The sequence below is a fragment of the Nansenia antarctica genome (assembly GCF_963989245.1).
Source record: "Nansenia antarctica genome assembly, chromosome: 20".
In the NCBI taxonomy this organism is placed as follows: domain Eukaryota; kingdom Metazoa; phylum Chordata; class Actinopteri; order Argentiniformes; family Microstomatidae; genus Nansenia; species Nansenia antarctica.
The window spans coordinates 20355249-20379769 of NC_137693.1; the positions used below are offsets into that span (position 1 = coordinate 20355249).

Sequence of the window (24521 nt, forward strand, 5' to 3'; positions counted from 1 at the left end):
AAAGCTGGAAAATGTCAGACTACCGAAAAATGTAATTGCAACAGGCAAAACTCCATCTACCGCACCATTGTCGTCTAAATGGGATATTTAGATGAAGAAATGTTTCTCTGTTGCAGATGCAATCCGCAGGAAATAGTAGTAGGGTCAGTTATTGTCTGTCTGTCGTCTCCGTTACTGGGACGCTCGTGGCAGCATCTTCAATCTCCCCTCTGAAGGATGGCAGCCCGGCGGAGAGAGTGCGCCTCTGGTCTCACCAACGTCTTTCTGACGCCTCTCAACGTCTGTCTCTCTCTCTCTCTCCCTCCCTCTCTCTCTCCCTCTCTGTCTCTCTCTCCCTCTCTCTCTCTCTCTCTCTCCCTCTCTCTCTCTCTCTCTCTCTCTCTCTCTCTCTCTCTCTCTCTCTCTCTCTCTCTCTCTCTCCTCCCTCCCTCTCTCTCTCTCTCTCTCCCTCTCTCCCTCTCTCCCTCTCTCTCTCTCTCTCTCTCTCTCTCTCAGCCCATTACCTGCATGTCTGTCTCTACCTGTGGTCAGTTTTCTCCATTCCAAATGAGCGTGTGCCGCATCTGTCCTTCTCTCCCTCTCAAGGTGGTCTCCGTATGAGACATGACAGGTGTCACTTTGAACCTGTTCTCCTTCACTGGGCATAAACCATTAGCCGCAATACTTTAGTGGTGGCTTTACCCGCCGAATCCTCTAGTTCCTGTGCTCGGGGCAGGAGGTTGGACAGGAGGAAATTCCTGGTCAGTGCCTGCCACTCCCACTGGGAGCTCTCTGGATCACTGGAATAGAGGGGGGGGTCCATGCTTGTGAATCCGATGGGAGATCTATTATGAGTAGATGTTGCTTTGCTTTTCTATTGGATCGTATTCCCATTGCAAGGCTAAGCTGTCTTATATCCCAATGAAGGCAGACAAGGCGAGTCTGCGCCCTTCTTTCAATCCCTTCCCTGTCAATCCTTCTTATTGTAACTGCCAACATATAATCCACACCAAAGTGGTGCAGCTCCACTGACCCGTCGTTTAACCCCAGTCAATATCACTTTACTGAAAGCAGAAAATCCTCTTGTCCCCTTCCAGACCGATGAGTCACCATTCAACCGCCATGTTCTACTTTAAGCCGGGGTCAAATTCCACGTGTTTAGAGGTAGTGGGGGTCAGTTTGCTTCAATCTTCCCACCGTCAGTTCAATTCAGTGTGACTTCATCGGTATCTCTTGCTCTCTTTTTTCCTCTCTCGCTCTATTTTTCTCTCTCTCCCCAATGTCTCTCTCTCTCTCTCTCTCTCTCTCCATTCTCATCCCCTGTTCCTCTACATTTCCTTGTTAAATCCCTCTGACCAATAGCTTTTTTTCCCCTCACTCTTTTCTCTCCCTCTCTTTCCCCTAACCCTAACCCTATCTCTTTCAGATACATGAAGAAAATACTGTTTAACGGTTCATTTAATAGCTGTACAATTTAGGAAAATACAAAGCAACCTTCATCTCTCTCTCTCTCTCTCTCTCTCTCTCTCTCTCTCTCTCTCTCTCTCTCTCTCTCTCTCTCTCACACAACCATTTTGAATCTACTTCACGTTTCTGCTACCTTGTATGGACAGGACAGGTACATTGGAGATTATGACGGACAGATGATCTGCAAGAGACTGTCATAACCTCCATAACCTTTCAGTGACCTTTTAGTGACCTTTTGACCAAGTGATTAGAGTCTAGTCTTGTTTCTCTCCGATAGGCCAGAAAATGGACCGATTTGATCGACCTTTATATTGGAAAGGTCCGGTCCTCACATTTCTCCTCCTTCCCCACCCTTCTCCTCCACAATCATCCCCCTCTCCCCCTCTTACCTCATGCAGCACTTCTCCAACCTCCTCTTTTTGCTTCTGAAGGGTAACACAATGAGCCTTATCGACCGCCATGTTGTTAACCACAGCAAATTTGTAGCTGCACTCTCCTACATTTCACTGTGCTCTCACAGCAAACTCACCGAGTACTGACAACAGCTCTGGCACCATGGTTCAATTACACACACACGCACACACACACACGCGTGCACACACACACACACACACACACACACACACCAACACAGGTAAGACCCCCAAAAGCTGACACAAAACAATATCTTGCAGGCTGCTTGCCTGCAATTATTACTAGCTGACACCTGAAGCCAAGGCCACTAATACGTGTGACTAGGGACTGGTGTTTTATTAGTTTTGTAGAAAACGTTTCCTACATGTAAAGAGACTCACACACACACATACACACACACACACACACACACACACACACACAAAGAAGTTGTTTTCTCCTTCGACTCTCACATTCTTGGGGTTACATCCTTCTTCAATGTTTGCAGGAAAAGTGCTATACAAATAAAGGTTATTATTATTATTATTATTATTATTTAACACCAGAAGAGAGGATAGAGAGGGAAGTTGGATTTACAAGCAGTTTTAGAGACACCATATATTCCAGATCATTCACACTGAAAGGTGCATTCTCTGTTGAGGGCTACTGTATCTTAGCAATAAAGCTACTGTAGAATGTTTTTGTGTTCTAGAATGTCTACCAGAGTTTTCGAGAGTGTTTTTTCCATTTCTTTAACAGCTCACACATTCTATCTGTTCCCTTGAAACTCCCTCGAAACGCAGGACAGGTATTATATTTTATCTCTCCCACCATATCATTCACTTCTCCTCTCGTTTATCTCCCTCTATCTCTCCATCTCCTTCTATCGCTCTCTATCTTGTTTTGCTGGCCGGGGAATGAGATACACACACAAAGGGAGCAGTATGTTTACTACATAGCCGAGAGGAGCTATCTGTCTCCGTTGGTCCCTGAACGAGAGACCTGGCCTGGCCTCTGGGGTATACTACCCTCACAACTACACATCTTAACATCTGATAATGATGCTTTGGAAACACTACCATGGATAGAGAGCTGAATAGAGAGAGATCAGATAGGATAGGTACAGTAGGATAGATACAGTAGGATAGATAGAGAGAGATCAGATAGAATAGTTACAGTAGGATGGATGGAGAGATCTGATCATTATGTGCTGTATTTACTGCATGGTCTTGATGTTTATTTTGGGATATGGACAACTACAGGGTGGATAGATATTGTGGCATACAGATATCAATTCCATCTATCATTCTTGCTTTTAAGCCTACAGGGTTTTGGTATGTTGATTTTTTTCACATAGATTAGTCCGCAAAGATTTCTTTCCACTTCAAGTCCAGCCAATTCAAAAAGAGAGCTGAAATTGAAATCACCAATTGGTTTATAGGATTAAAGGAGTTTCACATTCATTAGGTACCAATGAATCTTCAACGGAACGGACACATCACAACAGAATAAACAAATGGAGGGGAGGGGGCAGCCAGACATCTCAGGAACAGAGAGAGAGAGAGCAAAACTGGTGGAAAGAAAAGAAGTCTGAGAAAGTGAGTGTTGTGGAGAGATATCTGAGGGAGTGGAAGATGAGACTGCAGTAGAGTAGGGGAGGGAGAAGAGACCTAGGGGTTACAGCGAGCGCAGGTGTTATTGGCTGGATATGGGAGAGGAAGAGGGATGCTGAGCGGGCTAAATCTGGGTCTCTCTCCCTGGCCTCTCTGGGTTTTATTGACTCGCCGGAGGCTAGCCTGACATCAAATTTGATTAACAAGACACATTTAACAAGCTTTTACAATGCACTGTTGCCTATGCCTAGCTACAACAATCTACTCCACAAAAGAAAAAAAATACAGTTAGATGAAGACATTGTGTGGGAAGTACATCCAATGATTCTGACTAATACCCAGCTGACAACATATACAGTACTGTATTGTATTGTATTGTATAACTACAGATTGGAGAGAGCCTATTATTCTCTTACTCTTTACAATACAGTAATAATGTACAACTGCCCATCAAGACTAGTTTTGCTTCTGGAAACAGCTCACGGGGATAACAAATAAAGAAATAAACACAGATACAGTATCTCAGTGTGGAAAAGATTCACCCCTGACCGCAACCCTCTCCTGACAAGTCCACACATCTGTCCTCACCTCCCTAATTGGCGTTCTCATTCTACTCCGTTTCCTCTCGTGGAGGAGAGGGTTTGTGTGTGTGAAATGAGGCGGCTCCTTCTTTTTCCTTTTTCTTTGTTTCCTGTCAAAGAAAGTGTCTTTATGTTGCATAACTGTAATTGGTCATTGACGTTGTATTCGTGGTAATAGTCGAGCCTTAGTTTTCCTTCATTCTGTTACTTCATATTCAGGTGCAATGCATTTCTGTTTAGATTCGATTCGATTCGATTAGATTCAACTTTATTGTCATCGCAGAGTACAGGTACGATACAACAAAATGCAGTTTAGCATCCAACCAGAAGTGCAAATAGTGATATAAGGGCATGATATAAATAGAACAAGAATGGTAGTGATAGGTAACTATGCAATATTATACAGTATGTGCGGAGGTAGTATTGTAAACAACAGTTTAGTTTATCTACAGTTATGGGCTATGTACAGTGAGGTAGTTTATTGGACAGTATCTTATGTGCAGAAGTATAAAAGAAGCTATAAAAGAAGCTATAAAAGAAGCGACATCAGGAGACATGTGCAATATACAGTATGTTCAAAGGTAGTAACGTAAACAACAGTAGTGCAAAGGTCATAGGGTGACCAGGGATGAGCAGCCATCAAAGTATTGTCTTTGTCATTATAGTATTGGCATTTTTCATTGTCATAGCTATAGTATCCCAAGGTGGGGGGGTTCAGCGGGGTGTGTGGAGGGGGGATTGTTTATCAGAGAGATGCTCTGTGGAAGAAGCTGGTACGGGACCTGAGGATCCTGTACCTCCTGAGTCTCTTTGAAGGTCGGGGGTCAAACAGACCGTGGTTGGGGTGCGAGGTGTCCTTGGTGATGTTTGCCGCCCTCCGTCGACACCGGGTTGCCTGGAGGGACCCGATGGAAGGGAGTTTGGTGCCGACTATGCGCCGGGAGGTTTTCACCACCCGTTGCAGGGCCTTCCTGTCGGACACGTTGCAGTTGCCGTACCACACTGTGATGCAGTTGGTGAGGATGCTCTCAATGGTGCAGCGGTAGAAGTTGGTCAGGATCCTGGGAGACAGCTGGGCTTTCTTCAGTGTTTTTTCAGTTTAGCTTGTTTACCGCATATTTAGTCAAGGCCACTTGCTTGACATGCTTGTCTCCCTCTCGCTGTATTGTGTATTCATTGTTTCCCTTTGTCAAAACCCTCACTTCCACAACCTAATTCAATAAACCTTGTTATCCACCACAATTATCCCAAACCCCTCCTGTTGTTGTGCTTTTCTACAATAAACCATCAGCTGGACATTGTGCCTCCTGGGATGTGTTCCCTCATCCATATCCCACCTGTGTTCTCTGGCCTCAGGCTTTGAGAACCAGCTCCTTAATAATAATAATAATAATACATTTTATTTATGGGCGCCTTTCAAGGCTCTCAAGGACACCTTACAAGACAGTTTAAAACCACATATCAAAACATTAAAATCAACAAAGCAAAATCAGATAAAACAGCAAAATCAGATATAACAACAATCAAAATACAGGAGATCAAACCAAGCAAGCCATTGTGAAAAGGTGTGTTTTAAGACTGGATTTGAAAGTGGTGAGAGTGTCAATATTGCGTATGTTAGGTGGCAGAGAGTTCCAGAGGCGGGGAGCAGAACGGCTGAAGGCTCTAGATCCCATAGTAGTCAGGCGGGCAGAAGGGATGACAAGTTGGTTGGCAGAGGAGGATCTGAGACTACGGGAGGGAGTGTGAGTAACACTTAACACTAGAACATCCGTTTTAGCCTTCTATAAGAGTCGCCTCGGGGGTCAAATAACCATAGTCTTTACAATGGGAATCTGCTACTTACACCCCAACGACCACTAGTTGGCGCGTCTTGTAAACTAACCTGCCTCCTACACAAAAAAACTGCTAAATAGCTTGATACTAGCTTATCCTGATGTGATTTTGAAATGTAAGGATACTGGGTGGTAGAACGCACATAACTAGGAAAAGTCATGAAAGGAGGGTCCTGAAATGTAATCGAGTGCAAAGATATAAGAAATGTTTACTCACAGGGTCAATTGACCTCACCCATGGCTGTTCTAGTATTAATAGTATTTTACCAATATCTATTCCTTCTTTTCACTCACCATACTATTTCTCAAACTGCATCCCTAGAATATCAATTGATGTATTTCAAATAAACGATTTGCTGTCAAAATCAACAAAACAACTGCTTTTTACTGCCAAAGAATGATTTGCCAAGAACTTAAAAAGCCAGTCCCAATTGTATTACAATATGTCATAAAGGAAGCAATTTCACCATATTCTATGCACCCTCTCATCCTCTCTCTCTCTCTCTCCTCATCTTTTCCAATCTGACACCAGCTAATGAGAGTGATAAGCTGCCGCTAATGACTTCAGCTAAATTACTTCTCTTACTCCTCTGCTCTCCCCTTCATCTTTCTATACATCTTTATTCTTTCTTTCATTTTCTCCCAATTTCACTGCATCTGTGCCTCCCCAACCTCTCTCTCTCTCTCTTTCCTCTCTCTTTATACAGTATATCAATCTTTCTCTTTTCCCTACACAGAGAGACAAACAGGGAGAGAGAGAGAGAGAGAGAGAGAGAGAGAGGGAGGATTCTGAGGGTATATTTGCTGTACTGAGAGGCCTGACAGTTCTATTCTCTGCTATGCCATTTGAAGGCAGACTAACATGAGACGTTGTCTCTCTTACAGTTTCCAGTATCTCTCCTCCGTGATTCTATTTCTTGGCTTGTTTGTTTGGTGTGTGTGGGCTCGTCTTATCTCTCATGGCTGTCCAGCCCATTGGCATTGGCATGAGTCTTGTGCCCTTGAGGTCCGTGTCTTTGGCTGATATGATTGATGTGTGTTCTCTGAATCTGACTCACCCTCAGGTCCAGCCTCTACTCTTTCCAAGGACACGAGCCTCGGCTGAATGGGAGGCTCAGAGGCTGGGCTACGGGTGACCAGGTGTCGCTGTGGGCTTTTGTGTGCCATGATGCCGTCAGAGTACAGTTGTATGACGTTAGGCTGACCCATAGCGTTAGGCTGACCCATAGCTCACTGCAATACAAAAAGCCATTAAAATTATGAATGTTCCTCCCTGTAGCCTGTAGTTTATAAACATAATAACTCATAAACAGGGTAATACATTTGTGTGTGTGTGTGTGTGTGTGTGTGTGTGTGTGTGTGTGTGTGTATGATAAGGATGGGAGAGGAGGGCGAAGTCGTCTTGAGCAATGCTTCAAAGAGGAGAGAGAAGTGCATTCTCTTTCAAGGTTATCACTGCCCCCCTCCTTTCCCCCTCTCTCCCCATGTTCATGTGGCTCCATTGATAAGGTTAATTAAAGACACATTAGAAGCAATGGATACATGAGTATGGATGCACATGCTCACAATTCATACAGGGATTCCAATTCAGTCAGGAATCCAGTGGCGGTTTGGATTATGTGAGTAGAGGGGTGATGCCCAGTGATTTGATATAATACCACCTATTTACTATCTATTGTGTCCTGTATTGGCCTGATTATTCTCAGCTGTCCCTCTCTATCGCTTTTTTTCTGTTTATCTGTTCATCCCCTCCTCTCTTTCTATTTCTATGCCCCTCTCTTTCTCTCTCCACCTCTCCCACTTTCCCTTGTTCACAGCCAGGGAGATTATAATACTGTATTTCAGCTCCACATATATCACATTGACAGCGATGGGCCGTATTATACCTGAGTACAGGTACCCCCCCCCCCCTCCTCCTCCTCTCCTTTCTTCCTCGCTCCCTCTCCCACTTTCTACACCCCTCTGCTAATTGCTTTTTGTCCCCTCACTCTCTCTCTCTCTCTCCCTTCTTCCTCCCCCCCCCCTCCCTCTCTCTCTGTGGGGTAGAGACACAAGGCTCAGTCCAGGAGAACAGAGCGAGTGTCGTCCCATGGGTGTGTTTTTGAACTCTCCCTAATTGGCTTGTGTTATTATGACAGAGCACTGTTGTACCTTCCTACCAGCGTAACCTGTTACAACAGCCCAGTATCGAACCCAACCTGCCCGGCAACCCAACATGCTGTGTCATGAGCTGATCCTCAAGAAGCATTTCACTTTGACATAAAACTAATCAGAGGTCGAGACAGAAAGGGAAGCAGGATAGAAAAGGATCAAGTGCTGTTGATGTTCGGTATAGTTAAAATACATCAAATATGTCTCAAATGTAGTTAATGAATTCCATATTCAATGATGTTCATCAATTTGTAGAAAGAAAATAAAAATAATGTGCAATGATATTAAATCACTAGTTTTAATATGTTCACAAATCAAATCAAATCAAATCAAATTTTATTTGTATAGCGCATTTCTTACAAGATGTAACTCAATGCGCTTCACACAATGAAAATGTTCAGTCAATCAGTCAATCAATCAATCAATACTGACAGAGCTGCGAGCAGGCAAAAGTAAAAAACCTGTATACTATGTAGCCAGGAAAAAATTCCCTTGCAGCCCTCTACCAATAGAGCGACTACTAGCCAGTTTGCTTACCAGTACCCAGCGGTCCAGGGGAGGCCAGGACCACCGGCACAAAAAAAAGCTGGAGCGCTTCACGAATTTGCGTGTCATCCACAAGCAGTCAAGGCTGTTATGACATGAAGAGACACATTTGATTCAGGACAACAATTACATTCATGGGGATCCCTGTTACAGACAAACGCTTAAGTCAGCTGTAACTGTGCTGCTCAACTGTTACAGAGGCCCTCAAGCAACCTTCAGTGAAAGTGTTCTTACACATAGAGAGTTGTTTGTTATTAACAGGGTCAGAGAACATCAGCTTTCCTCAGTCCCAGTCCAGCTGCACTCTGGTCCTCTGGGAGGAGGGTGGAGCCCTCTGGTGGCCATGAGCTCTGTATTCTACCTTACTATGAAATACACACCAAGTTATACACAACAAGTTATACACAACAAGTTATACACTCCAAGTTCCACTTACAGTTAAGGCGGTGTCTCCCTTCCCCTGAGCAGATCAGTTAGTCTTAAGTTTCAAGTTTACTCTTACGTCACATTACACAAGTGTAAGAGAGTACATTTTTTAGGCTTCGGTTCCTCACACATTGCAGCACAAGACAATAAGGCAATAGGCATAATTCAAGATAATTTAACAAAGTGACAATAGTACAGGACATAAGTGACAAATAAGATTATTTACAATTAGCAGTATCTTGGTAGAAGTAGAATTAGGCACTAGGCATAATTCAATAAAAAGTGTCAATAGTACAGAACATAGACGACAGTAGTAAAGTGATTGTGAGCTTAAGCTTAGGTAGTCTGTATGCATGGGATGTGCTCGTGGATGATAGTCATTTGTCTACAGTAGGCTTGTTTATGAGCCTGATCGCCTGGGGGAAGCAGCTGTTGGTTAGCATCTGAGTTTTGATGCCCCGGAAGAGAATCCGCCTTTTGGACAACATGTGTTCAAACAGACTGTGGTTGGGGTGGCTGGGGTCTAACAGACTGTGGTTGGGGTGGCTGGGGTCTAACAGACTGTGGTTGGGGTGGCTGGGTTGAAACAGACTGTGGTTGGGGTGGCTGGGGTCTAACAGACTGTGATTGGGGTGGCTGGGGTCTAACAGACTGTGGTTGGGATCTAACAGACTGTGGTTGGGGTGGCTGGGGTCTAACAGACTGTGGTTGGGGTGGCTGGGGTCTAACAGACTGTGGTTTGGGTGGCTGGGGTCTAACAGACTGTGGTTGGGGTGGCTGGGGTCTAACAGACTGTGGTTGGGGAGGCTGGGGTCTAACAGGCTGTGGTTGGGGTGGCTGGGGTCTAACAGACTGTGGTTGGGGTGGCTGGGGTCTAACAGACTGTGGTTGGGGTGGCTGGGGTCTAACAGACTGTGGTTGGGGTGGCTGGGGTCTAACAGACTGTGGTTGGGGTGGCTGGGGTCTAACAGGCTGTGGTTGGGGTGGCTGGGATCTAACAGACAGTGGTTGGGGTGGCTGGGGTCTAACAGACAGTGGTTGGGGTGGCTGGGGTCTAACAGACTGTGGTTGGGGTGGCTGGGGTCTAACAGACTGTGGTTGGGATGGCTGGGGTCTAACAGACTGTGGTTGGGGTGGCTGGGATCTAACAGACTGTGGTTGGGGTGGCTGGGATCTAACAGACTGTGGTTGGGGTGGCTGGGTTCAAACAAACTGTGGTTGGGGTGGCTGGGGTCTAACAGACTGTGGTTGGGGTCTAACAGACTGTGGTTGGGGTGGCTGGGGTCTTTGTGCTGTTTTCAACCTCAACGTCCCAGCTGTGTGTCCTGGGTCAAATAACTGAGGACCTTACATACAGTAGCTGTTCAATCTCTCTGTGTCAGGAAGCTCAGAGATTATGAGACATCCCACCAAAAACAAAAAAAAACATGAATTTCTAATGAAGGTCTTGCTTCTCTACTATGCTAATGAACCATTGTATACTGTATTATAGGTATTAAATGTCTACTGTTTTACATTATTTAATTGTTGTCTTAATCATCATCATAATTATGAATATGATTGTATTATATTATATTATATTATTATATATATATTATATTAATTATATTAATAATACTTATGTCACTGCATTATGTCTATTTATCTGTCTGTTTCATGTCTCTTTTTTATGTCTCTTGTTTTGTTTTGAAAAAGGTTGTACTTCTAGTTGGAATTAGTGAGCAGCCATCGTGCACATACTGTACTATTGTTTTTAACTTAGGACCAATCTTGTCTTTCTAGTTGTGCAAATAAACCGAAATAGAATTAAACTGAATGGCTCCATAGAAGAAAATGATTAATGTTCAACATTTCTGGTCTCTTTGTTTATCATAGTTCCTTTATAGTCCCATAGTCCTATATTTATCAAGGTGAGTCCTATTGATGTAGAAACATGTCTTACATGGTAGCCCTGGATCCATACAATACAAAAAACAGTACCATTCAGCACCATAACCATGAAAAGTGTCTACGGGACAACAGAAAGTGATCTGTCATCACACAACGCTTTCAATGGAGCCTCATGTGGGAGTCCAGACAGTATGTGTAGTGCGCCCCCCAGTGGATTCTTTCCTCTATGACAGTCTGGATCAGCTCCATGAATGAATGAATGAATGAATGGTCTTTATTGTCATTGATATAGTACAGGTACCAAACAACGACATTTGGGAGGGGGGGCTCCCCTGGTGCTAGGGAGAAGAAAAAAAACTAAAAACAAGAAGGGAAAAGAGCTGGTTTACATAAATAAAGGCTATGTACACTATCCACTATATATACTATACTATACAAATAAAACACTGTGCTGTACTCTATGCTATGCTATACCTATTCTAACATTTCCTATTCTCTGAACCTTATGTACCCTAGGGTTGTCATATTGCACATAGTGTTATTGCACATTCATTTAAAGTGTCGCAGTTTGCAGGTCTTGCAGGTTTGCCATCCAGTGCAGCGCAGTGAGAGCTCCTGCCAGCGGTTGAACTTGGGCACTTGATGGTGGTGAGGAGGAGTGTCCCCGGGGCTAGGCTCATGCTGGGCACAGCAGATGGCTCGTTGAAGAAAACGGAGTAGTGCACTGACATCCCCATCTAGAATGTAATAAGGAGGGCTCAATTGGTGTCAGTCTCAAACCAAACCCCATTCCCTACATAGTGCAGTACTTTGAGCCATGTAATGCAATCATTTTGAGTTTGACTGTTCCAGATGTTCATTAGAATCTCTCTCTCTCTAAATATTATAATACCTCCTGAAGAATATTTTAGGATTATGTCGTCAATCATTTCACCATGAAATGTGTCTCTGCCGACTCCAAGAACTCATCCAGAAAACGAATGTATCTGCAAGGATGCAACAGCATTAATTAAAAGACTGGTCTATCTACTGTCATAGGATGGATAGAGCAAACATGTGTGTCTACACCAAATTCACATCTCCTATAGTGACAAAGCAGTAAGAGTACTGACTGGAATATTAATAGAATATTAATGGAATAGAGCATATTACTACTGCCATTTGTACCCTGTACTGTTCCCAGTATCTTTAGTATTAATTTTTAGGATTTGTTGTCCTTGTTTTTAAAGCACTGAATGGTTTAGCACCTCCATATCAACTGTAACTGAATGCCACTCTGTGTGCCCTTGTAGGCCCTCAAATCTATCAGCGTGGGAGATATTCTCAGAGTAAAACCAAATTAATATGGAGAGGCAGCTTTCTGTCCACACACTAAAGCTACGGAATTCCAATCAGAGGATAAAGTCGATGGGTGGGATGGCCTTTCCAAATGTTCTTAATTACTATTCGGCATGCGATATTCAGAAGCTTCTCTCCTGGTCTAATCTAGAGAACACTCCTCTTTGGGCGCAAATGGAGATCTCTTCCCAGCTGCGTCTTTATTCCTTAGTATGTTCAAGCTTACCGCTTGTCTCCGTCATCAGTTCTATGCCCACTGTTACACACACTAGAAAGATTTGGACTCAATTCTGGAGGTGCTTTGGTCTGAACAGACAATCCTCTCATTCCCCAGTATGTGGTAATCACCTGTTTAAACCTCCGTCTACTGACCTCACTCTCCAAACCTGGTTTCACAAGGGAATCAGAACTGTTGATGATCTGTACAGCAAAGGGACTTTCTTGTCATGTTCAGACTTGTCTGAAAGATTCAGTTCTACACTACTACATTTACATTCACATTGACATTTTTTGCATTTAGCAAACGCCTTATTCCAAAGCGACTTGCAATCGATACATTCGACTAACCACTCAGTAGGCTATAACCCACACAGAATAACCTCTTAATTGTTTTGTACTTCCTCTCTCATCTATTCATCCGCTCTTTCATTTAGATTAGGTTACATTAGATTAGATTGAACTTTATTGTCATTGACAGAGTTACAATTGGTTGGGTTTGTTTTGGACAAATCATGCCCCTCAGCTCAAGAGACCTGTCACGTGTCTTTGTGATGTCATACTGTATTATTATATTATTTTAAAATTCTCTTTATAATAATGTATTATTTTATTTATTAAAAATAAAATAAAAATTATTATTATTAATTATTATTAATTATTTTAATAATAAAAATAAAAATAATTAAAACTTTATTCCATTAATGTTTTATTCATATTTTATCAGTTCTCTTTTACCCTTCTAATTCCTACTTAGTTCCATAACTGCTTATGCTACCAGTGAAGACAAGAGCAGGTGATCTCCAATTGATGCGGGTTTTATTGTGTGGCTCTGTGCGTACAGACAGACAGACACGCAACATGACAGAAAATCATTCCCCTTAGGGAGGGGGGAGTGGAGGGAGGGAGGGGGAGGGAGGGGGGAGTGGAGGGAGGGGGAGGGAGGGTGAGGAAGGCACCCTTAGGGAGGGGGGAGTGGAGGGAGGGAGGGAGGGTGAGGAAGGCACCCTTAGGGAGGGGGGAGGGAGGGAGGGAGGGTGAGGAAGGCACCCTTACCCCCTCCGTCCACTCTCCCCTCCATAAGGGATGAATGATTTAAAGTAACACCGCCTGCCGAGCCCAGCCTACCGGCTCGGTCCTACCGCCTCCTCCGGCCTCCCCTCCTCCTCCTCCGGCTGACCCTGGTTAGGTTAGGTTAGGTTAGGTCTAACCCTGGTTAGGTTAGGTTAGGTTAGGTCAGGTCTAACCCTGGGGCATGATGGTGGTAAGGGGAGTGTCTGAACAACGGAGAACCTCCGGTATTTATGTAGTTTTCGCCCCGTGACGTCACGCTCATCACTGTGACGCAATCGGTCCGTTTTATCAAAACCACTTTGGCACCACAAAAGAGATTGTAAAATTTCCAAACCACCCAATTCACTGTGAAATTGATCCCATTCTCTCTTTGAACCCCAATGAATAGAGTCTAGTTTCAATTATATACACTGAAATAGATTCCATTAAGCCCAAAACACTTCAAAGCTGACGGACCAGACGTGGGAGAGGGTGTTGGCGCTGGTTCACACCTCCTCAATATGCGCCAGACATAGTATGTGCCAGACATAGTCTTATACAATGTTAGATTGTACAGGTGCTGGTCATATAATTAGAATATCATCAAAAAGTTGATTTATTTCAGTAATTCCATTCAAAAAGTGAAACTTGTATAATGTATACATTCATTCCACATAGACTGATATATTTCAAGTGTTTACTAAAAACACCTGCAAACGCCTTTAAATGGTCCCTCAGTCCAGTTCTGTAGGCTACACAATCATGGGGAAGACTGCTGACCTGACAGTTGTCCAAAAGACGACCATTGACACCTTGCTCAAGGAGGGCAAGACACAAAAGGTCATTGCTGGGTGGATAGGTGGGTGGATGGATATATATATATATATATATATGTGTGTGTGTATGTGTGTGTGTGTGTGTGTGTGTGTGTGTGTGTGTGTGTGTGTGTGTTGTGATAACCCTCTCACTGTGACCATGGGGAATTGCTAGAGCTAGAGACACCGGGAGACATTGCGCACTTGTCTGCATATTTTATTCCTACTAACATAGGAGGGGCACTGCCCACTCTAAGAAACAGCACTGCCGTAGTGTCCAACTTAAATAAAATCAAGTTTTATTTGTATTTGCCCCCGAGGTGAGGCCAGAGGACCAAGCAAGCAAGCAAGGGCGAAAAACCTTGTACACTGTGTATCCAGGAAAAGTTCCCTGCATATTATCAGCGTACACACTGTCCATAAATGACTTAAAGTTATTCCTGCATCGTTCTGCATCCAGCATGGGGCACAGACTCTGGTAGAGAAGGATAACTGAAGGTCCCACCACCGGAGGGGTAGGCGGGGGTTTGCCCGGGGCCGTTAGGCCGGGCTCCGTCTCCGCCTCCGCCTCCGTGGTTCGGGGGTACTCCGTACCGCTGTCCTCGTGTTTCGGGGGGGTCTCCCAACCCTCTCTGCTCCGAGGTCCTCGGTCGGGGCTATAGGTTGGACTCTGGCTCCGGCTCTGTGGCTCTGGGGGGGGGGGTGTTGCGTCCCTCCCTCTCGGTGCTCTGGTCAGTAGGGTTTGGCCCATAGCCTACAGTCCTACAGGCGCTGGTAGCTCGGGGGGGGGGGGTCCGCTCGGTCTGGTACATGGATCACAGCCGTTATTACACTCGGTTTAATGTACTCACCCGTGTCTGGCGTAGACGTAGCTCCCCTCCTCCTGCGTGGGTCGCGATCCTCCCATTATGTGGGGTTGCCGTCCCCGGGCACAGCTGCCTGGCGTCCGCTTGATGAGCCCCCTGGTTGGTGCCTCGATGATTGGTGGATGCGGGACAGCTGATTGGTGTGTGGGGACAGCTGATTGGTGGATGCGGGACAGCATGGCTGCCCTTGCCATTGTTTTGACAGAGTGTACCCTCTACTGCTGGTCTGAGGGGGACTCCCTCAGGACAAGTTCAGGTGTGATAAACAGCAGCGTAACTCTGTCACGGGGCTCTAGTCCGGGAGCCGTGGGGTTGAACCTTGTTTTGTCGGGTAAAATAAATACTTTACCCGACAAAGGTTCATCAGAAAAGCAGCAGCAGGCTTTGTCTCCCGGACGTCCTCCTTCAGTTGCGTCTTGTGCTGTTGGCCCATTTTCTCTCCAAGTTCACCTGGTAGCTCAGGTGGTAGCGGCTGACCGGGCGCAGGTCAGGGCGCAAGTCGGTGAATCCAGGCGTTAGGGTGTCTGTCTGGCACCTCTCGGCCGCCTGCATGGCCGCTCTCTTGGTGAGCAGGACCGGCCGCTCCGTGCGGAGGCTGCTGGGCTGAGGTCTGGGCTGAGGGTACCGGCCGCCCTCGTCTCCCCCCAGGTCAGATGGGCGGCCGAGGCAGATGGTCTGTGGGCCACGTAGAAGTGGCTTCTCATCGTTACCCCTCTGCTGGTTAGCCCAGATCAGTTGCTGCTGCTGGGCCCTTTTAGACACAATTAGCCACCCTCGTGGTCTGGGCTCGGCAGGTGGGGCGGGCACCAGGTTGGCTGGACAGTGAGGCCTGAGGGTGGCAGGCGGGGTGACGGGAGAGTTAGGCAGGATGGGAGGAGGAGACCTCCCACCCTTCTTCTGTGTGGCAGGCACAGAGGAGGTGTGCACCAGGTTGGATGGACGGTGAGGCCCAAGTCTGGCAAGCCGGGTGGCTGGAGAGCCAGGCGGGGTAGGCGGGATGGGGGGAGACCAGGTAGGTGGAGCGGCAGGCACAGAGGAGGCGTGCGGGGTGGCCTTCGGCTTGGAGCACCTTCGGGGGTGGAGCACCATGGCCTTCACATCAGGGAACAGGTGGACCCCGGTGGGAGAGGTCCCTGAACCCTGGAGAGAACCCCTCGTTCTCGTCTCAGCTCTCGGCTTTGACGTGTTGATGTCGGGGAACTGTGATCGCCTGTCCTCCCTCTGCTCAAGGGGCCGGCGTCTCTCCCATCGCCCAGGGGGCCTGGTAGGGGTGGTGGTCTTACTTGGTAGACCGTTGTCCTTCATGACTGAGGAGAGAGATCATGTTCCAAAAACAATTTTTTTAAAATTACAATAAAAATCTTATTAAAGTAAGTAGTAAAAATTATTTACTTCAAAACAGTACACATGAAAAACGCACAATTACAACACCAAACAAAATAGGTGTGTGTCCTGCCTTTTCTTCTTTATCTTAACCCCCCCCCCCACACACACACACACACACACTATAATTTATAAACCAAAAACAATATTAAGAGTAGGAATCAACAAAGTGCTTAAAGCAGCTATTAGTGATTTTTTAAAACAATGGTTTACCACACTTTAGTTACTTACTTTTCCAGGACAATTACAATTCATATATATGGTAATAACATAGGCAACATCACATTAAACCAAAACAAAAATTCCCCCTCCACACATGAATTAAATACTTACCTAAGTGTAACTTATTAGGCAGCAAGATTTTCAAAAATCTAAAATATTTCGTATAATTATCAGCAGCTATGCGGGTCTTTAGCTCGGCTCACGAATAAATGCGCCTCCGTCTGAAACAAATAAAGACACGATTTTGTATTACTATGACGTCATAGTCCTGTCTGGCCATTATGAGCATTATGACGTTGCGGGGCTTTCCCGCCATCAACAGACGAGTGTCAGTGGCCCACGCTTTGCTACTGTTACCAAGCCATTATGGCGCAACATTGTAATAATAATAGAAAGATAATAAAATAATAAAAGACAATATTAATGGGTCCATGGGTACACAGTATAGGCGATTAATTCTAAACAATCGCTACCTACCTAGCCTATGCCTAATGTTCCTCAACATTAACGAATTATGCTCACAGAAATCCGAATAGTCTATCTAAGCCAGCGGTCCCCAACCTTTTTTGCGCCACGGACCGTTTTCATGTAAGACAATATTTTCACGGACCGGCCTTCAGTGTGTGGGGGATAAATATGACGAAATAAAATGATACGACTGGCATAAAAACAAATATAAAGTGCATTAAAAATACAACTCACCAGTAATTGCTTCTGTCCTTGTTCACGTTTTTTTTTTTTTTTTAAACAAACTCCAAAGGCTTGTCTTTTAACGCAGGGTGCTTGGGCTCCATGTGCTCGCCTGTCAACACGTATTCTGCAGAGCGGGCTTGGCGCGTGAGAATCACCTTATAGCGATAAACCCGTATTTTAAGTAGGACGCCTGATGTTCTGAGTCTTTTAAATGCAGCTTTCTTTCTTTTTTAGAAGTCGTAGGCTCTTCTTCTTTTGTCTCCTCGTTGGGCCTTTTCCCCTTTCTAAAGAAGCTCTCCAAAGTCGTTTCTTTATTACTAATTTTTCTTACTCAACTTGTGGGCTTAATTTTTAGGATCACGTGACTGAGACGAGCATCTTGACACGTATCAAGAGGCACGGACGGACGGATGTATCCGGTCATTTTTCAAAATAAAACATCTAAAACACAAGCAATTAAAACACAATATTTTACTCATTATTTCTGTGCAGCCCGGTACCAAATGACCCACAGACCGGTGGTTGGGGTCCGCTAGTCTAGAGCGCGGTAGGTCTACGAATTCGGCTCATGCCCTGCTGACATGCCCTCTCCTCCTTACTTTCTATGTTCACTATCTCTATCCAATAAAATAAAAAATATGAGTGCGACTGCCCCACTCAGAAAAAATACATTTTCATCACTAGTTCACAAAGGCTTTAAACTGAGTACTGTGTGACCTAATGAAATAAGAAGTCGATTGACGTTATGTCATGAACTATTATATATATATATATATATATATATATATATATATATATATATATATATATATATATATATACAGTACATGGTATTCATTATGCTAATGCTAGACTAGCAATGATATTTCCTGGCACAAGTGTTGCCGGTAACCTCTGTGGACAATCACCTATTGGTCCTCATGTTTAGACCTGTCCCCGCTTATCTGATTTCTGGACTGACGTTTTCAAATCCTTTAGGGGTAGGCTATACAGTATATGGACAAACGTATTGGGACACCCAAACATCACACCCATATATGCTTGTTGAACTTCTCATTCCAAAACCATGGACATTAATATGGAGTTGGTCCCACCTTTGCTGGTCACATCGAAATGCAATACATGTGTATTGAAATGCAAATGCTAAAAATAATAATAATAATATTTGTGCCAAAATGAAATCAATACAACCGTATTGTATTTCGAGATGTGTGCATTGTATTTCGAGATGTGTACATTGTATTTCGAGATGTGTACATTACATTTCGAGATGTGTGCATTAGCCTACATTTCCAGATGTGTGCAGATGTGTTACTGGAGAGATGGATGGAAAGCAGAGCAGTGTCTCAGACCTTAACCCTGACAAAGATACTGTGCTTAAACATTCCTTCACTCAGTGAACTTCACTGCAGATAAATGTTTGGGAGTGGAGTGTGTGAATGAATGAATGAATGAATGAATGAATGAATGAATGAATGAATGAATGGACTTTATTGGACTTTATTGTCATTGCTACAGTACAGGTACCAAACAACGAAATTTAGGAGGGGTGGCTCCCCTGGTGTTAGGAAAGGGGGGAAAAAACACTTTTAGAAAAAGAAAAAATCACAAGAAGGTAAGGAGCTGGTTTACATAAATAAAGGCTATGTACACAATCCACTGTACTATACTGCACAGATAGTCAACTAGGGTTGTCATATTGCACAATAGTATTTTTTCACGTTATTTAAAGTGTCACAGTTTGCAGGCTTGAAATGTACATGTTTGTGCCTCAGCACTACACCTGATTTTTTCAGTCCAGCAGCTGCCATACAATCCAGACTGTCCAGGGCCCAGAACTTAGGTCTTTGCTGTGTTCAGGGCCTGGACGGCCCCGTGGTAGAAGCAGTTCTTCAGTCTGTTTGTCTTAGCGGCCAGGGTCCTGAACCTCCTTTTCGAGGGCAGCCTGGTAAAGTGTACGTGCCCAGGGTGGGTCGGGTCCCTGGAGATCTTTGAGGCCTTCCTGAGACAGCGTGTGTTGTACAGCTCTTCCAGAGAGGGGAGGGGGGCGCCGGTGATCTTCTGTGCTGTTCTCACTACTCTCTGTAGCGCATTTCTCTCCGCTGTTGTGCAGCTGGAGAACCAGTTGCAGATGCAGTAGGTGAGGATGCTCTCCACTGCGCCGCGGTAGAAGGCCACCAGTATCTCCTGCTTGTTGTGTTCCTTCCTGAGGCATCTCAGGGTGTGTATAGCCGCTGTTGTGCCCTCTTGATGGTGCCTTTTGTGTTGTCCTTCCAGGTCAGGTCATCCCACATGTGATGTCCCAGGAATCGGAGGGTTGAGACTCTCTCCACGCTCTCTCCATCGATGAGCAGGGGCTGGATCTCTGACTTTTGTGTGTACATGTTCTCTAGCGCTACTTTTAAAGCCAATTGTCAGTCTCTTCCTCATTTGTCTGTCCGATCATTCCCCCTGTACAGCGTCCTTGGGCTTTTTGAAAGGCGCTATATAAATTAAAGTTATTATTATTATTATTATTATTATTATTATTATTTACAACCTCTCCCTGTCTCCTTTTCTCATCTAATTTCCTTGTATCATTTCCTTTTTTAACGACTGATCTCAAAATGACTTAATGATCATGTAACATGTATTGTAGGTGTATTTTGCTTGAAGCCAACTCTATTATTGAAAGGTAGTTTTATTCCCTTCTTTAACAATTTCCCATTCTAATGAATACATTGTTTCATGCGTTTGACTTTGAAGGGACCGATGATAAGGTTACCCTGGAGATACGGGTGACCTCTGATCCTGACATCCAAGTCATATGGTACGATGTGAGGCGGCCTGATTACCCAGTGTGCACTGCTTATGGTCATGAAGGGGAGACAGAAGATGAACATATTTCTGCTGCCAAGGTGCAGGTCACAAGAGTCTGCTTAGCAATATAACATTTCTAGCTAATACTAATGTATACTAGCTAATGATTTCTTATATGACTTTGTACATGATTCCTGTTATGGTTACATTGGTATATTACTTCAGGCATCACAGTAAACATGGTAAATGGACTGCACTTATATAGCGCCTTTATCCAAAGCACTTTACAACGGCCTCTCATTCACCCATTCACGCACACATTCACACACCAATGGAGGCCAAGCTACCATGCAAGGCGCCGGCCCGCTCACTGGGAGCAATTTGGGGTTCAGTGTCTCATGCATGCTTAGCTACTATATTTGTTGCTGTAATATTATGTCTATAGTTTAACATCACTTAACTAGTTACACAATCCTCAGCAAAAAATACACAGTCAAAACAAATGGAACTCAATTCATTTTTATTGAGTGAATGATGGTCACAGGCCAAGTCTCTTTGCAGCTGTGAGCATCCTCTTGAGAAGGGAAGGCTTCAAGTTCTGTGACTGAGAAGCTCCTCTCTCCTCACGGGGAGTCGTCACAGCTGTGGGAACTGTGCTGAGCACTAGAGAGAAGAGAGGTATATAAGATTCACTAGGCCTATAGCTACAGAATAGACTACAGAATAGATCCTTGAGTACTTGATAGTGTTCGATACGTGTCCATCGTCTTAGGGGAACCTTGATGTCCTCCTGTCCTGGGGTTGGAGGCTGGACACCTATCCGATTGTTCTTCTACATTAGTTAATACAGAAGAAGAATCAATGGCAGAACATATCTGTAAATGTAATTCTTAAAACTCCTCTATTCCTACAACAACATTATGTACAGTTTGACTGCTGTTTGGTTTTGATGATAAACTGGTAAGACTTTACATGATAAACTGGTCAGATTTGCTCCCATTCAGCCACAAGAACATTAATGAGATCGTGCACTGATGTTGGGCGAAAAGGACTGGCTCGCAGTCGACATTCCAAAGCCTAAAAAGTGGATATAGAATGGTATACGCTACCAATACGACTGTAGCCATACCATACAGGTGCAACTTTAAAAAAATTAATATCGTGCAAAAGTTCATTTATTTCAGTAATTCAACTTAAAGGGTTCAACTTAGATATTATATAGACTCATTACATGCAAAGCGAGATATTTAAAGCCTTTATTTGTTATAAATTTGATGATTATGGCTTACAGCTTATGAAAACCCCAAATTAAATATCTCAGAAATGTTTAATATTACATGAAATCAATAAGAAAAGGATTTTAAATACAGAAATGTCAGCCCTCTGAAAAGTATAATCATGCACGTACAATGCAATGAGTCTATATAATATTTAGGTTTAACCCTTTAAGTTGAATTACTGAAATGAATGGACTTTTGCACGATATTCAATTTTTTTGAGTTGCACCTGTATTAGCTACCATTACGACTATATATACCATCTAAGTACAAAACGACTACAGATCTTGGTCGGCCCCCTCCAAGCGGAACCATCGCGCGATGACTTCAGTTTCTCTACGAGCAATGACGCACCCTTACACTGTAACTCTCACCTGTCAGCGCTTGGAAAACAATCGATTCATGTATTGGACGTTAAACCGATAAAATCATATAGATAGACAGATAATATGAATTACATTTGACACCGTTTGACCAACGCTTCGAGTCATAAGGGAAGCAACACTTGTTCACAGAGTTAAGCCCGGTCTCCCCTGCCCCACGCTAGAGAATGGCTACTGTGACAGCCCCGGTGCTCCGGGTCCTGTGTGTTCACGGTTACCGGCAGAACGGGGGCTCGTTCCGCGAGAAGACCGGAGCGCTGCGGAAGCTCCTGAAGAAACAGGTCAGGGTCTCCGCGGTGTCTTGAAAAGTATTAAAAGTTGATAAATCAATTTTGGGAGAATCAAGACCCTTAATAAGTATTACTAAATCTTGTTTTACGATTTTTATGAGGTCTTGAATTTTGTAGGTATTTTTCTGAATTAGACTCTGTCCAAAGAGTTTGAGTCCTAAACACGTTTAGTAAAAGTTCGTGAATTTATTAGTTTTATTAAAAAACAAAGATGAACCTGGAAATTCTGTTGTATGATAGTGGTCTAGTCTATTGCAAACTAAAGCTGTTAAGTTAAAGGTGTCACTGATGTAAACGGTTACAGCTCGAAGTGGCGGTGAGGTCTGGAAAAATATTGACAAGGTCTTTAAAAAGTCTTAGAAAGGTATTGAAATTAACCTCAAGATTCCTGTATATACCCTGCAGGTGGAGCTGGTTTATATGAGCGCACCGCACCTGGTACCTCAAAGTGGAGACGGTGGGTTTTACGCACCTGACAGGCTATAACTCCATAGTAGTAGCCTAGTCAAACATGGAACGGTAGACAACATGGCGTGACGTTAGAATTATAAGGTTCTATCTCCATTTTTGTAAAAACTTAGTTTTTTACATAATCTGATCCATTAGGTGTTTATTAATGCCTGTGTGGTGTTATTTTTTAAATGTTGACATTTTTGAGTTAGTAATTCATAAAATACAAAGGTTCCATCTCACAAAACATAATGGAATGTAACAACTTTGACGCTCAATATCTCTGAACTGCCCTAAACGGAGATAGAACCTTATCATTCTAAGCTCACGAGTAGTAGCCTAGTCAAACATGGAACGGTAGACCACATGTCTCACTTGGGTTTCCCAAGTAGCTTCTTACTAGTTAGTTAAGTCATTTCACTCAGGATTGTGTGTCATAGGGAAAGGGCAGCTCAACCCCCAAATCCCGAGAACATGCCTAGTGTTCACGGGACCATAGTATGTCAATTGAAATGTTAATGTCATTCGACAGGATGATTTAACATGAAGATAATTGGATTTGTCAATCTCTGTTTGTGTTGTGTATTAAGCTCCTTCAAGTCAATTGTTGAATTTGTGTTTGATCAACCCACTGTGCTCTCCATCCTTTCTTTCACTCTTCACCAGAAGCACCAGGGAAAGAGAATGGAGCTGGGTCCGGAGGCGGAGAGGACTCTAGGGGCTGGTGGTTTTCTGACGTCCAGGCTCGGAGCTTCAGTGCCGAGCAGCAGTGTCAGGCGAGCCTGGGGCTCGAGGAGAGCGTGGAGGCCGTGAAAGGGGCTGTGAAGGAACTTGGCCCGTTCGATGGGATCCTAGGCTTTAGCCAGGGTGCTGCTTTGGTGGAGATGCTGTGTTCTCTACAGGAGCAAAACCTGGAGCCTGAATTCCGCTTCCGCTTCGCTATCCTGGTCGCCGGGTTCCGAAGCGCATGTTCAGAACATGAGAGGTTCTACAACGCTCCCGTACCCCTCCTGATGCCTTCTCTACACGTGTTTGGACAGGAAGACCGCGTCATTCCCGACAGGATGAGCCGGGAGCTCCTCTTGATGTTCCAGGACCCCCAGATCCTGACTCACCCCGGGGGGCACTTTGTGCCCGCAGCATCTGCACACCGACAGACGTACCAGGAGTTTCTCAAGAGATTTCAGTAGAGAGGAGGAGACTCATAGAAATACATCATTTTATTAAGAGGTTTCAGTTGAGACGATCGGGGCTAAACTTGTGTGTGGACAAAGCTTATCCAAGAAGTCAAAACACCCTTACCGGAATGTGGATGATTAATGTTGTCCGTTGTGAACAGAGACACACGGAAACCGGTTCGGATGATATACCTTTTTGTCAAATGTTTTTGACTTCCATACATTTGCAGCCAAAATTGCTTTTCATAAGTTACCTATAAATATGAACAACTATTTAGCATTACAGCGACATAAATGCATTGATTATTAGGTTGTATTAAGAGGTTACAGCAAACCAGACTTGTGTCACACACTGACATATCAATACTACTGTCATTCTCAGGGAAAACTGTTCCAATTGAAAAAATAAATGATCAAACCTATTTGGCAGTCTTGGTTATATTCAATGAGCAGGTATTTTATCATTTGTATGCCCCTTCACTTTGTCTTTGTTTATTTAAAAACGTCATACACATTGGATTCACTTCAATTAAATCAGAATCAGAATTATTTTTATTGCCAAGTGTTGGAAAGTGTTTTTAAGTGTGCACATCCAACATTGATATGGCAAGTATCTTCCTGTCAACAAGTATCTTCCTGGCAAGGATAATCTGGCAAGTATCTTCCTGTCAACAAGT

At 44.1% G+C, this 24521-nt stretch overlaps 2 protein-coding genes across 2 annotated transcripts in view; one reads left to right on the forward strand and one right to left on the reverse strand.

The window, feature by feature from the left end:
- The window catches only part of rtn4rl1a (reticulon 4 receptor-like 1a), a gene marked incomplete at both ends in the record, with an annotated part of 85805 nt that extends 70442 nt beyond the window's left edge, over positions 1-15363 (reverse strand). Inside the window, 3 exons of the mRNA XM_080549524.1 lie at positions 4811-5035; positions 14778-14935; positions 15155-15363. Of these exons, the coding sequence (XP_080405650.1) occupies positions 4811-5035; positions 14778-14935; positions 15155-15363 (592 nt within the window). The remainder of the gene's footprint in view (positions 1-4810; positions 5036-14777; positions 14936-15154) is intronic.
- Positions 15364-21920: 6557 nt separating this feature from the next.
- On the forward strand, positions 21921-24521 carry ovca2 (OVCA2 serine hydrolase domain containing). The gene is made up of 3 exons (XM_080549796.1): positions 21921-22207; positions 22622-22673; positions 23333-24521. Exons 1-3 carry the CDS (start codon positions 22094-22096, stop codon positions 23854-23856), a joined length of 690 nt encoding a protein of 229 aa, XP_080405922.1. The 5' UTR covers positions 21921-22093; the 3' UTR covers positions 23857-24521.

Coding starts and splice junctions, on each gene's coding strand:
- ovca2 (XM_080549796.1), top strand. CDS start 22,094: ATGGCTACTGTGACAGCCCCGGTGCTCCGGGTCCTGTGTGTTCACGGT. Junction 22,208..22,621: donor GGAAGCTCCTGAAGAAACAG/GTCAGGGTCTCC, acceptor TATACCCTGCAG/GTGGAGCTGGTTTATATGAG. Junction 22,674..23,332: donor GGTACCTCAAAGTGGAGACG/GTGGGTTTTACG, acceptor ACTCTTCACCAG/AAGCACCAGGGAAAGAGAAT.